At 50.4% G+C, this 14,350-nt stretch overlaps 1 protein-coding gene across 3 annotated transcripts in view; it reads left to right on the top strand.

Moving 5' to 3' along the window:
- Window positions 1-14,350, top strand: part of MLPH (melanophilin) — a 62,467-nt gene that overhangs the window by 19,649 nt on the left and 28,468 nt on the right. For 2 of the 3 annotated variants that reach the window (XM_058445902.1, XM_032753521.2), the window contains exons 3-6: window positions 3,460-3,681; window positions 3,869-3,981; window positions 11,179-11,282; window positions 12,524-12,643. In XM_058445902.1, coding sequence (XP_058301885.1) covers window positions 3,460-3,681; window positions 3,869-3,981; window positions 11,179-11,282; window positions 12,524-12,643 — 559 coding nt within the window. The remainder of the gene's footprint in view (window positions 1-3,459; window positions 3,682-3,868; window positions 3,982-11,178; window positions 11,283-12,523; window positions 12,644-14,350) is intronic. The other variant, XM_058445912.1, reaches the window with a different exon arrangement.

Genomic DNA, 14,350 nt, shown 5'->3' with positions numbered 1-14,350 from the left:
TGTAGTGGTGCAATCTTGGTTCACTGCAGCCTCCACCTCCCGGGTTCACACGATTCCCCTGCCTCAGCCTCCTGAGTAGCTGTGACTACAGGTGCGTGCCACCATGCCTGGCTAGTTTTTGCATTTTTAGTAGAGACATGGTTTCACCATGTTGGCCAAGCTAGTCTCAAACTCCTGACCTCAGGTGATCCACCTGCCTCTGCCTCCCAAACTGCTGGAATTACAGGCGTGAGCCACTGCGCCCGGGCAGTTGGTAGTTTCTTAAAGGTTAATTGTGATGTGGAATCTGACACCATATTAATGAACCTTTCCTTTTCTGTTTGTTAAAATCCATTGGTCTCTCTTGCACTTGAAGTGGATTTTCTACCCCTGTGTGATTTTTGTAACACCGTGCATTAATCATTTGGAAGACACTGGCTCACTGAGTGATGCAGACTTCTCAAATGTTGACACATGTCATATGCACACCAAAGGAGAACCACTTCTGCTACTCTCACCAGCGATCTCATCAAAAGTCTCCCCATGTTGGAAACGCTCATCAAAAGTCTCCCAGTGTTGCAAACTGTCAAGCTCACAGCAGGCGGTATATGTTTTCCAAAATTCTACTTTGTGCTTGAAAGCTTCTGTTTTATTACTGGCAATAAATACTGTCACTTCTTTTCCTTGAAGTGAGAGTCGCATTTTGTTCATTTTTGAGAAGATATCTGCCAAGTACCCAAATCGAAACAGTTCATCTGTCCGTTGTTCTCCCAAATGAAAATGGTATTTCATGAGAAAAGTTTCTAGCTCAGGTTGCAATCTGAACAATTGCCCAATCCTTTTAATAGAAATATCTGTCACCTTCAACATGCGGCAGAAGAGCTTCCTGTCCTCCTCCAAGCTCATCATGCAGAATACTCAAAAGACATGGACTGGGGGCCACGGTTCGAAAAGACTCATAACTTTTAGTGTTTCATCAAGGTGATTCTTAAATGAAACTGTTTTTTCTTCTCATTTCTTTTTCTTTTTTTTGAGACAGAATCTTGCTCTGTCACCCACGCTGGAGTGCAGTGACATAATCTCGGCTCACTGCAACCTCTGCTTCCCTGGTTCAAGCGACTCTCCTGCCTCAGCCTCCTGAGTAGCAGGGATTACAGGTGCACCACTGTGCCTGGCTAATTTTTGTATTTTTAGTAGAGATGGGGTTTCACCATGTTGGCCAGGCTAGTCTTGAACTCCTTACCTCAGGTGATCCACCTGCCTCAGCCTCCCCACGTGCTAGGATTAGAGGCGTGAGCCAGAGCCACTGCATCCGGCCCATTTCTTTTTCGATGAAGCATACAGTGACTGCCAGTGCAGTTGGGCCCACTGCCCTGACTCCTGCCAAAGCCCCAGTGGTTTACCCACCATTGTTTTTACACCTTTGGTGCAGGCGTCAAAGAGCAAAAAAAGGCAAATGACATCTTAGCATTATTACATAAATAGCTTTGGCCTTGTGACCCACCCCCTAAAGGATCTTAGGAACCTCCAGAGGAGAGGTCCCTGGACCACACTTTGAAGATCACTCTTTGAAATCATTGGATCTAATATTCCACGGTAGAAGTCGTGCCCATTTCCCCCTCCATTGTGAGTTGTGATTCCTCACCATCTCTGTCTTAACCAGTTCTTCTCCACTCCACCAGCATAGCCAGTGGTGCTCCCATCTCAGCCTGGTTTCCTCCCGTGTCTCTTCTGTCTCTCTCATTGAGACTACACGTATTTGCTTATGCCCCATTCAGCACACCAAGCTGACTTGTTTCGAGTCTGTTTCTGATGGTAAGTCATATTCAGGAGGGTCTTTTATTCCTGAAGCTAACTTTAACTTGGAGCCACGTGCCTGGCTTTTGCCTGTTGAGGAATGGCTTCTGGTCAACCCAATAAGCAGAGTGCGTGGAGTGCTCTGGCCCCATTCACCCCTCAGGAGCTGAAGCTCCGGGTCTGGTTGATATGTCCTGGAGTGGCTGGCAGGTGTCATTTGGTCTTCCCAAATGGAGTCTTCTCTGCCCTCCCTTCCTGGTCTCTGGCTATGAAGAAGGGAAGTTATGTTTTAAAGAATCTAAAGCACAGTACAGTTCTCCTTTCCCCCAATGTCAGCCCCTGAAATATATCAACTCCAGCTGCTGCTGCCCCAGGACACTACTGGGCTCTTATTTAAGAGCACTCCTCCAGCCTGGGATGCAGGGCAGTGCACATGTCCTTGTCTTTCTTCCCGCTGTGCTGGGCCTCGGGGTATCGTTCTGCCTGGATACAGAAGAAGAGGTACTCCCTGGGACAGAGGCGAACAAGGCCTGTCCGGTGAAGGGGTGGCCTCCAGGTTCTCTGGCTGATGCAGAGCTGGCAAGGGTGGAAATGGAGGGAGTGAGGCCCTTCCCATCTGGCTCCAGGGGTCTTGTGCTCCTCTGTTTGGGGCAAAGACTTTACCTTGTCAGTGTGGCTTTATCTGAACTGTAGTCTGTGGATGGCGGTATCCCCCTAGATTCCTACAACTGCTTGACCCTTTTTCTCTTGGTTTTTGAAGCTATGACAAGAGCCTGATTCTGTGTCCATCTCGGTGAGCATTTTTGTAAATAGTGGAGAGAGGATAATCAGTGAAGTTCAGCCACTTGCACTTGAAACCGGAGGTGGCCTCCCACTGCCTTGTGGGACTCCTCCACTGTTTCCACCTTGGCTGCACTCTGGGTGTCCCTCTCCAAATCAGTGCACTTCAGAGTTCTCAGAAGACAATGGCACCCAGTGTCCTTCTTGTTTTTGTCACTAGGAATGGATTAATTTTATCTCATCTGAAACTGAAAATATTACGTTTGGCAGACATTCTCTGAAATCTAGAACAAAAGAAATGTGTTCATTATCATCTAAGGGTGCATTTTCCAATCAGTTCAACTTGGCAGTTTCACCAGGAAGCTGTGTTATTTAAACTCGGATGGTCTAGGAGAACTGTAGACTTCCGGGTCCTGGATGATTCCTGCTCTGGAAACTCACTGAGCCATCTCAGCTGTGCTCTAGAGGAGCAAACCTGGGGCATTAGCTCAACTCTTGCCCCACTGCTGGAGGAGACCAAAAAATGCTTGATCAGGAAACACCATCTGGCTTTGCCCTCAGGACTCTGTGACCGCCCTGGGGAGGGTGCAGTGACCTGCCAACCAAAATTGGTGCAATTGTAAACAGCCACAGAAATGCTTAAATGCAATGTCATTTCTATGAAATTAACATGTTTCCATTCCATTCCAGCCACCAAAATTGCCTGTTTGAGCTCAGCCCTCAACTCAAAGATGCCTGTGTGCCTTTGCCCAACTTTGGGTCACTGTTTCCTGCACAAGAGACAGTTACTGTGTGTGTGTATGTGTCTGTGTCTGTGTGTGTGTGTATGTACATGTACACACTTAAAGCCTGTTGCAAAAACAAGATGCCCAATATATTTCTTGTTTCTGATATTTTTCCAAGGGGGTTGAAGGGCAAGATTAAGAAGGAAAGTTCCAAGAGGGAGCTGCTTTCAGACACTGCCCATCTGAACGAGACCCACTGTGCCCACTGCCTGCAGCCCTACCGGATGCTTGTGAATAGCAAAAGGCAGTGCCTGGAATGTGGCCTCTTCACCTGCAAAAGCTGTGGCCACGTCCACCCGGAGGAGCAGGGCTGGCTCTGTGATCCCTGCCATCTGGCCAGGTGAGCCCAGGCCTTGAGGTAAAATGACCTTGATAGTTTCTGGATCTGGCACGTCCCTTCCGTGGGGCTAGCTGAAGAAGGGTGGACGCACACACGCACACACTCGTGTGTGTGTGTGTGTGTGTGATTTATGCAGGCCTGTGTACAGCACTCACGCAGTGCCATGGGCCTGTGCTTGTCTCTGCAGAGTCGTGAAGATCGGCTCACTGGAGTGGTACTATGAGCACGTGAAAGCCCGCTTCAAGAGGTTCGGAAGTGCCAAGGTCATCCGGTCCCTCCACGGGCGGCTGCAGGGTGGAGGTAAGGAGTGGAGAGTAAGAAGGGCTTTGTGTTCCCAGGCATTTTAGGAATATTAAAGCAGCTTCCTTCGGAGTGTGCATGTGTGTATGTGTGTGCATGTGTGTGTGCATGTGTGTGTGCACATGTGTGTGCGTGCACATGCCTCTCTGTCAATTCCTGCTTCTGGCTGCTTTTTTTTTTTTTTAGTTTTTGTAGAGACAGGCATCTCACTGTGTTGCCCAGGCTGGCCTCGAACTCCTGGGCTCAAGCAATCCACCCACCTCAGCCTCCCGAAGTGCTGGGGTTATAGGCATGAGCCACTGTGCCCTGTGAAATTGGCTCCTTTTTATGTGAGGTGCAAATCTGCATCCCACTGGCCTGGACTGAGCACCTCAGAAGTCCTGGGTGCTGTTGAAGTTGCCAGTATTTGAAATTATATTGTTTTCAAATCTTCAAAGCAAGCTGAGAACTCAAAGCCAAGTTTCTGAAACCCAGCTGCTGACTAAATCACCAGGGTGCTTGTTAATACTACGTGTTTTCCAAGCCCTTCTTCCCTGGGACATCTGGTTTGGGGCCTAGGCTCTCTCTTTTCAACAAATATTTCACATGAATCTGGTGATTATCAAGATTTGGAGAAATCTGTTGTAATTCAGTTGTTTTCATCTTTTGAATCCAAGTATTTATTTCCTGATGAATTTGAAATCCGGGCAGTAGTCTTAAACTAAACAATGTGTTTGCCTGTAAGATCCCCCATAAGGCATTTGGAAGAGATCTTTTCACGGGGAGGGCGGGAGGATGCTGGGGGGGTCTTTTGTGTTTGAGTTTGAAGGGAGCTAACCCAACAGTGTTTTTGAGAAAGCTCACCTTGTCCCTGTTACCTGGAGTCCAAGGCTTCTGCCACTAAGCCTGGCCAAGCATTTGGGTGGGACAGCCCCCACCAAGCCAGGTGTCTGGGGTCTCAGTGTCCTGGATGACTCCATCTGCAAGACCAAGGTGAGTTTCTCCAGGGCCACGAGACAGCTGCCTGGCTCCGGCAGCTGGGCACATCCAGGGCAGAGGCCGTGCTTCCGGATTGGGGCGTCCTCACCATGCCCCAGCCCAGGCATTTCCCCCAGGCCTTCCTTCTGGAGAGACACCTTATTCGTGCCTGTCCCTTAAAGCCTCAAGTTTGATTGGAGAAGCAGAAGTTGGCATAGACACCTTTGAGCATTCAAGCCCTCGCTGGCCCTGCTGCAGGCATTTCAAGGCATCTTAGCACATAGTTTAATTTAGGACAGAGGCCGCGGAGAGGCACCGCTGGAGCAGCACACCGCACACCACAGGGTGGCTGCACTTCTTGGGTGGTGGGGGTGGGGTGGAGTCAGGTATGATCAATCATCCAAACCAGGGCATTTTTAAGCGTAAAAGGAGGCTCTACTGATAACATGCTGCAACAACAAATGTGACTAGGAATGGCCGGTGACATGGGGAGAGCCTATCACCCTATTCTTGGGGGCTGCTTCTTCACAGTGATCATGAAGCCTAGCAGCAAATCCCACCTCCCCACATGCACACGGCCAGCCTGGAGCCCACAGAAGGGTCCTCCTGCAGCCGATGGAGCTTGGTCCAGCCTCCGGTCCACCCCTACCAGGCTTAGGGATGGAAACGACACGTAACACCGGAAAAAGCCACGCTGTCAAGCATCTGAGAATCTCAACCCCAGAGGCAGTCTTTAGGGACTGGGGTGGGCTCGGGAAGCTGTATTATTTCAAAGGATGCAGTGTTTCCACAGCTCAGCCCAGAGCTGCTGGAGTTCACACGGCCCGCGAGAACCTGCCGACTTCAAAATCATCACCACCAAGGGCCAAGAGGTGGCGCTGTGGGGCAACAGAAAACAGAAAACAGCTGCTCCTTGAAGTTGGATTCCCAGCAGCTCCCCCCGGCACCCACAGGGGCTGCATTCCTCCCTGCTGGACACCTGTAACTACAACATTAAAACAGGGTGCAAGCAAGGAACACGAAAACTGGGAAAGCTGTGCCTTTAAAAAAAAAAAAAAAGGAGAGTAAAAAAGCTTAAGGTTAATGTTTTGAAACCTAACCCAGCCAGGGCCTAATGCAGACCTGGTCTAGCTAGTAAGTGGGCCGCTGAGGGTCTTCATTGAGTGAACCTTCAGAGTGCTGCTGTATCACCAAGGCCTTCCATAGAGAACCTGGCAGGCTCTGCAGGAAGCAGCCTTGATGGCAGATGGCCAGGAAAGGAAGGGAAAACCCCTGAACTGGTCGCTGGGCACATGGTCCCCCCACCCCCGTGCCTTCCCTCCCAGTGCCTTTCCCCCTTTCCCTCGGTGTTAGCTTTGCCTGACAGTGCAGACCTCGCCTGATGTCAACACTAGGTTCTTTATGCTCGTGTGGTCTTATTTTTGTTTTCTCCTATTAAGAGTGGTCAGAAAATCTCCGTTCCGTGTCAGGAACACAGAAAATCTTTTGGAATTTTTTTTTTTTTTTTTTTTAGCATGACTTGATCAGATAAGTAGGATAATGTTACCCAAACCCTTGGCCCAAGTGCAGAGTGACAAAAGGGACCAACACTAAAAGGATCCCTGAGATCCCGGGGTACTTCCTCTTCATGTTCATCGTGGGGGCCGGGGACATCACCCTGCCAGGTGGGTCCCCAGGCCCCAGAAAGCCCATTTCCGCATCCCTGGGTGCAGGGGGAGTTCACGTATCGGGGTCTCTGCCTGTTGGTTTGGGATGCGTCTCCTCAAGGCACTCACTGTCCAGAGAAAACAAAAATAAAACCAGGTCTGCTCTCTGGCTCTGTCATCTGGGCACATTTGGAGCCAAAAGCCTTGACCTTCTGAAAGTTCACTGAAAAATCATCGCGTAAAAGGCAGATTCATTGGACAAAAGATATATGTGTTTAGCGTGTATACATGGGAGCCTTCAGAATGCAGACCCACAGATGCAGAGAAATTGTCCATTTTTATGCTTAGGTTCAAGAAAGGGTGGACAGCGTGTAGAAAGAGGATTATATAACAAGGCCAGACCTGTCTGCCTGGATTCTTCTTGGCCTTTCTTCCTCCGAGAATGGGGTGGGACACTCTCTGGAATGGGGGTCTTATGACCTAAAGTCAAGCAAGGAAGGTCAGATAACTTCTTTTTTTATTTTTAATGTTTTTTTAGAGATGGGGTTTCACTATGTTGCCCAGGCTGGTTTTGAACTCCTGGGCTCAAGCAGTCCTCCTGCTTCGACCTCCCAAAGTGCTGGGATTGCAAGCATAAGCCACGCGTGCCCAGCCAGATAATTTCTTTATGGCTAGTTTTTACACAGAAAAGTAGAGAGAAAGAGTGATATTTGTATGTTTTATGGCTGGCTTTGGGAGAAAGGGATACTGGTTTCTATGTCCTGCTTTGGGGAAGAAGGATTCTAGTTTCTGTGGCTGGCCTTGGGGAAGAATGGGCCTGAGAGACAAGAGGGCAGGAGAAGGTCAGAGAGAAACTTTGCTTCTAAGGCTGCTGCTGAGGCCCTCATTTGGGGGTATTGTTTTCTGAGCCCCTACAGCACTGCCAGCCAGGCAGGCACCCACTGAGTGTATAAAAATAGACCTGTCAGAGCTCAGACATGGGCACCTGCAGGCCCTTTAAAACCCTTGACAGCTTTTATCTTTAAGAGAAAGATTTAAGTAAAAAATGTACCAGGCTGCCTCCCCCATCTTTCCTTCCGCTGGGGAAACTGAGGCCCTCTGAACCCAGGCAGGCGGCCGGTCCCCTGGACTCACCCCAGCATCTTCCCAGACATTCCTAAATAGGCAGCAAAGCGGTGAATGGCAGTGGCAGCTTCAGGCAGGACAGGCAGGGACGGCGTGTGCTCATCACCTGATCTCAGCTGTTTGTTATAAAGTCCTTCGCTCAGATTTCCAGTGTTGCCAATTGGTTGACTGTTTCTATCTCTGTATTATAAATGGAAAACTGGACAATGAGACTTAATTTTCCAACCTGTGTAAACGATCACTGCTGGCTCAGGATAGACCCTGAGAACCCAGAGCCGCCCAAAGCCCAGTCGATGATAGAACTGTAAGCTGGTGCGGACATCACGAAGGAGGGCGTACGGCACTCGGGGGTGGATGAAGGGAGGTGCACAGTGAGGTCTCCATCTCGCAGGAGGCTCCGGAAGATGTGTCGGTGATTGATTCCATACATCCACCGAATGCTCGCCAGGTGCCGGGTCCTGGGCTGTCCTGAGGGTAGGGCTGTGGAAGAGCCAGGCCCTGCTGTCCCCACTTGGGGACAGTCAGCACAGCCAGTCCAGTGAATAGGGACACTTGTGCCTCTGGGACTGAAAACCACAAGGGAGGAGCTTCCTGCAAAGGGGCCCCAGGCCCGAGAGATGAGGATAGGAGCTGCGGGCATCACAGGTGGGCCAGTCAGGGAAATGTCTAGAACAGAAACCACAGGGTCATTTCACAGAAGGAACTGGTTCAAATGCTGTCAACCGAGAATGGGAAAAGGAGATACTGAGGTATCAGAGGTCATAACTGCAGGAGTGCCTGCATCCCCCACAACCACCAGGGGTGCAAGCAAAGGACAGAGGCTGGGATTAATAGAAACAGCAGCTCCAAGGAGGCCACCCAGGGGTGGGACCCAGCCCTCCAAGTCAGGGGTGCCGCCCGCTGGTGCCCATGTCTCAGGGACTGTGATGAAGCTGGACCAGCTGTCAGGGTCAAGGGCGTGGTGCTGGAAGCCACAGGAAGGGGACCATTCCTTCTCCTTCCTTTTCCCACTCCCACTCACTGCGGGCTGAGCCCTCACAGAGCAGCAGGCAAGGCAGAGGTGCGGTGTGCAGGGCCAGCTCCCATGTCACAGAGCAGAGAGTGAAGGTGGCTCTGAGGCCACCCCGGGCCCTGCACCTGCAGTCCTACTCCCCTTTGCAGTTGACACTGCACACTCCAATGCACCAATGCCTGCTTGTTCACACCTGTGACCCCTGAGGCACAGAGAGCAAGGGGCAGGCCCCAGGGCAAGGGTGTCCAGGGGCAGCAAGGTCTGGCTGGGCCCAGAGGATCTGACCTCCACAGTGCCAGCTGTGCCCTCAGCAGCCCCCGGAGTAGAAATGTGGATGGTCCACGGGGCCTGCTAGCTCTAAACCCTGGGGTCCCTTTCCTAAATCACTTGCCACAGTCACAGCACAGGCCAAGCCAAGGTGAGTAGGAGAAAGGAGGGAGAGACGGTGGGGCTGTGCTAGGGAGGCCAGGCCCAGGAGCTCAGTGTGAGGAAGGAGCCCTGGGGGGCAGAAAAAGGAGAGGGGGCATGAGGGCTGAGCCTCACCTCCTTTCCTGCAGTGATGAGGTCAGGCCTGCTGACCAGCAAATGCTATGAACCTGCAGGTGAAGCCATGTGTTTGGGAGAACATGACTTAGCTCTAGGCCTCATTCACACTCCACAGCTCCAGGGTCTTCCTACTGCCCGATAAGCACAATCCTGCAGACATAGTCAGACCTGTTGGTAACACTGATTGGTAACATTGGCAACTGATTGGTAACATTGATGCAGAGTACTGGTTTTTATTCAGACCGGCTGTATGTGATGTTTGGATAGGTATATGAAAGGCCAGCAGAGAGCCTTCCCTGAATGTTTCTCAGTGAGTAGATGGATTGTGGGAGAGGGAGAGATACATGGATGGATGGTAGGATGGATGGTTGGATGGATGTATGGATGGATGGATGGATGGATGGATAGGTGGATAGATAGGTGGATGGATGGACAGCTAAGGTGGTAGGTGAGTGGATGGATGAATGGATGGATGGGTAAGTGGATGGGTGGATAGATGGATAGATGTCTGAGTGGATGGATAAATAGATGTCTGAGTGGATGAATGCATTGGTGGGTGGATGGGTAGGCAGCTGGGTAGATGGGTAGATGGATGAAGGAGAAAGGGATGAGTGGTGGGTGGATGGAGAGATGAATGGATGGATAGGTAGGAGGAGGGGTGGATGGGTAGGTGAATGAGTGGATAGATGAGTGGATGCATGCATGGATGGATGGATGGATGGATGGATAAGTAAGTGGATGGGTGGATAGATAAGTGGGTGGATAGGTAGATGGATGGGCAGATAAGGTGGTAGGTGGGTCAATGGGTGGATGGGTGGGTGAGTGGATAGGTAGATGGATGGATGGATGGATAAGTGGATGGGTGGATAGATGGATAGATGTCTGAGTGGATGGTTAAATAGATATCTGAGTGGATTAATGCATTGGTGGGTGGAAGGGTAGGCAGCTGGGTGGATAGGTAGATGGATGAAGGAGGGAGGGATGAGTGGTGGGTGGATGGATAGATGAATGGATGGATAGGCAGGTGGAGGGGTGGATGGATAGGTGAATGAGTGGGTAGATGGGTGAATGTGTGGATGGATGGATGGATAAGTAAGTGGATGGGTGGATGGATGGATAGATGATGAATGGATGGATACATACATGTCTGGGTCGATGGGCGCATTTGTGAGTGGATGAGTGGGCAGCTGAATGGATGGGTAGATGAATGAAGAAGAGAGGGATGGGTGGTAGGTGGATGGATGGATGAATAAATGGATAGGTAGGTGGATGGGCAGATGAGTAGGTGGATAAGTGGGTAGGTGGGTAGGTGGATGAGTAGGTAGATGGTTAGATGGGCCACTGATTGATTGAGTGGATGGATGGATAAATCAGTTGACGGGTGGGTGCGTGGATGAAGGAGGGAGGGGTGGATGGGTGGGTGAGTGAATGAGCCACTGATTGATTGGGTAGATGGATGTATGGATGGATTGATGATGAGTGGGTGGATGAAGGAGGGATGGAGGGATGGATGGATGGATGGATAGGTGGATAGGTGAATACATGGATGGATGGGCCACTGATTGAGTGGGTGGATGGGTGGATAAATAGATGGGTGGAGGATAGATAGGTGGGTGTGTGGGTGGGTGGATTGATGCATGGATGGATGCATGGATGGATGGGCTGCCTATTGAGTGGGTGGATGAGTGGATAAATGGGTGGGCAGGTAGGTGAATAGATGAATAGATTGATAAATAGACAGGGGTATGGGTGGATGGGTAGATGGAGGGATACATTGCTGTGTGGATAGGTGAGTGAATGGATGGAAGAGGTAGATGGATGGATTAGTGGATGGATGGGTGGATGCGCTGACAAATGGCTTGCTCCCAGACTGTTTGTCCTTGGGTGGAGTCATGCAGGTATCTGTTGCAGCTGGGCCTGAACCAATCTCTGAAGAGAGAAGTGGAGACAGTGACCAGACAGATGAGGATGGAGAACGGGACTCAGAGGCCCAGGCCCAGCCCTTTGGCAGCAAAGTAAGTCATCTCTAGTCACCCCCTCCTCAGCCACCTCGATTCCACCCCGCAGCTGGAACGTCAGGTTCTGATTTCCTAAAAACCTTGATGGCCTCTCCACAACTCCACTAGTTCCTGCTGCATGAGCACCAAGAATCTGCTGCCCTTTCCCAGGCCTCAGTAGTCTCTGAGATCATTGGGCACCAGGCAGGAGCAGTGCTTCCACCATCAGAAACCTCAAAAGCAATCTGTGGGATGGGCAAAGCCTGCTGCGTGTGTGGCCAGAGTCTGGGGGCACACAGGTGCAGTGAGTGCAGGGGGCTGCTGTTGGACAGGCAGGGGTCCTGGAGGGCTCTCAAGGGTCCTGAGAGCAGCTGCCTTTGCAACTTTCAGAAAAGTAGACCCTCAGGCTCTCCTCTGAGACCTTTTCTCCTCCTGGGTTTTGTTTGTTTGTTTTGTTTTGCCAACCATGAGCCTTGTGTTTCTGTTTTCACGTATTGTTCAACTTATTTTGGGTGGGCGAGACAAACAAGGTAACCCCTGGGTTTTGGGGTGGGATGCAAGAAGGGGAAGCAGCTGAAAGAAGGGGCTGAGTAGGTGAGCAGGGGTTCAGACTTAGATGCTTGGAGAGAAATGGGCCAGTGACATTCAACATGAGCCAGGTCTTTGCGGCTGCTGTGAGGGGAACATCATCACCTTTCGTCTGAGAACATTTGATTCATGCTATGTATGAAGTTCTCAGAATGCTCTCCAGTGCCTGGAATATTCCCTACATGATAGAGCAGTTTAAAGGATCAAAAGAATTATAAGGAAATAGGGGTTTCGAACTAAATTCAGGCTCTTACATCTAAAGAACAAGGAACTATCAGGAGCTTGCCCACCTCTGCCTCACTCAGCCATCGCACCCCCCTTATCCGAGGCCCCAGGGACCCTCCCCTCTCCCAGCCCTGGAACAGCTTGTCTGCCCCCTAGGTGGGGCCCCTGAGGCAAGGGCAGGGCTTCAGCTCAGTGTACCTTCTGCTCAGCCAAGTTTCTGGAGATGCAGATCCCGTGTCCTGGGTGGGATGGGCACCATGAGCACCAACCAGTCCCCCAATCAGCTCAGTCAGGTTCGTTCCTAGTGGAGGAGGTGGATGTGCTGGGAGAGGAGCCTGCCCCGCCACCCTGGGGGCTGAGTGTGGGGTTGGGGAGGTGCAGGGTGTTTGGTCCTCTCCCTCAAGCTAGCCCTGACTTGAGTCTCGCCCTGTCTTCTGCCTGCTAAGAAAAAGCGCCTCCTCTCCGTCCACGACTTCGACTTCCAGGGAGACTCAGATGACTCCACTCAGCCTCAAGGTCACTCCCTGCACCTGTCCTCATTCCGTGAGGCCAGGGACAGCCCACAGGTCAGTGGGTCCCCATGTCTTTCCTCTGCCCCTCCCAGAAACCTAGGTGGCAGGTGCTCAGGCCCCAGGTGAGGGACAGCACTCTGGAAGTAGTGTCTGATGGCCGCACAGTCCCACCCGGCTCCCAAGGCATGACAGGGAAGGGGACCGTTGTGGGAAGACAGGATCCAGAGACCTCACACTCCCCCAGGATTAGCATGTCTGGAAATACTGAGCAGGCAACTTGGAGAAGCAGGGGGCAATGCAGGGCCCTGAGGCTGGACAGATGAGTTGGGGCCCCGGGATCAGTGCTTGGCACAGAAATAAGGCAGAACCCCTGAGACCCAGGAGGGCAGGACAGAGAAGGGCATCTGAGGTGGAGTCAGGCAGAGCCTGCTGTGATGCCTGCATCTCCGTCTTACTGGGAGGGGAACATACACTTTATTGCCCAAACTAGGACAGTCCTGTGATCCTGGCAGCTATTAATAATCACACCTAAACACAGGGCATGCGCAGGTGCCATCCAGGTGAACAGGACACGTGGCCACCTTACTCATTAGCTGTGTGGCCTTTGTCCCTGGAACCTCTTCGAGGTGCTGATTAGTGGTAGTTGATGGTTGATTATTATTTGTTAGTATTTATGTTGCAATTGAAATTACTCAAGATAATAGATTAGATAATTAGGAGTAGGATTAGAAGGGATGGGATAAAAAGAGAGAAAGTAGAGTTTAATTAGGCCTTTCTGAGTACATACGGTAATGGAGGCTGAAATTTGGGTTTGTGTAAAGGTCTTTGGTATAGACTTTTCTAGTTAAATTAGGTCTGGAAGTGAAGCCAGATTTTGGCTTGTGAATAGGCTTGAGTTGGGGGTTGTATGGTGAATTGTGGCTGAATAAAATCCTAGTATGTTGGAGAAGTTAAATATCTGTAATGGGTATTTTAGTTTAAGGTGATTAGTTATGAGATTAAGCTCCACTGCTAGCAAGAAGCCTAAGGTGTTTACACCTAGGGCTGTGAGCTTCAGGCAGAGTGGTATGGTTGCTTGGGGGAATGAAGCAGGAATGATACTGCTGGTGATAAGGAATCTGGCAAATATGCTGCCGATTGTTAGACGCTTAATTGAGTTAATTAGGAAGGGGTTATTTTTGTTAATAGTAACCAGAGTTGTGAATCGAGGTTGTCCTATTAGAGCGGAGGAAATATATGGGTACCACAGACAGCTGTTAAGGAGGTGGCACTAAGAGTAATAGAAAGGGCTCAGGCGTTGGTGTATGACGGGCTTGCAGTATCGATGATGAGGTCTTTGGAGTACAAGCCTATGAGGGAAAGGCACACCTGTAAGTGCGAGGCTGCCGATAACAAAGAGGAGGAGGGGAGGGGTAGAGTCTTGAATAGCCCTCCTATTTTTCAGGTGTCTTGTTCATCCATCCATCGTTGATGTTATGGATGGACCCTGAACCTATACATAATATAGCTTTTAAAAAGTCGTGGGTGCAGATGTGAAGGAATGCTAGGTGTGGCTGATTAATGCCAATCATGACTATTATAAGGCCCAGCTGACTTGAGTTAGAGAATGCTACGATTTTTCTGATCTCATTTTGTGTTAGAGCATAGGTTGCTGTGAATAGGGTAGTAACAGCCACCAGACATAATGTAAAGGTTTGGATTGATAGATTATTTTCTATTGAATGGTAGAAGCAGATGAGCAGGAAAACTCCGGCTACAACT

This window comes from Hylobates moloch, unplaced genomic scaffold, assembly GCF_009828535.3.
Source record: "Hylobates moloch isolate HMO894 unplaced genomic scaffold, HMol_V3 SCAFFOLD_1, whole genome shotgun sequence".
In the NCBI taxonomy this organism is placed as follows: domain Eukaryota; kingdom Metazoa; phylum Chordata; class Mammalia; order Primates; family Hylobatidae; genus Hylobates; species Hylobates moloch.
The sequence above is the reverse complement of the archived record's forward strand: the minus strand, read 5'-3'. Positions and strand labels throughout refer to the sequence as shown.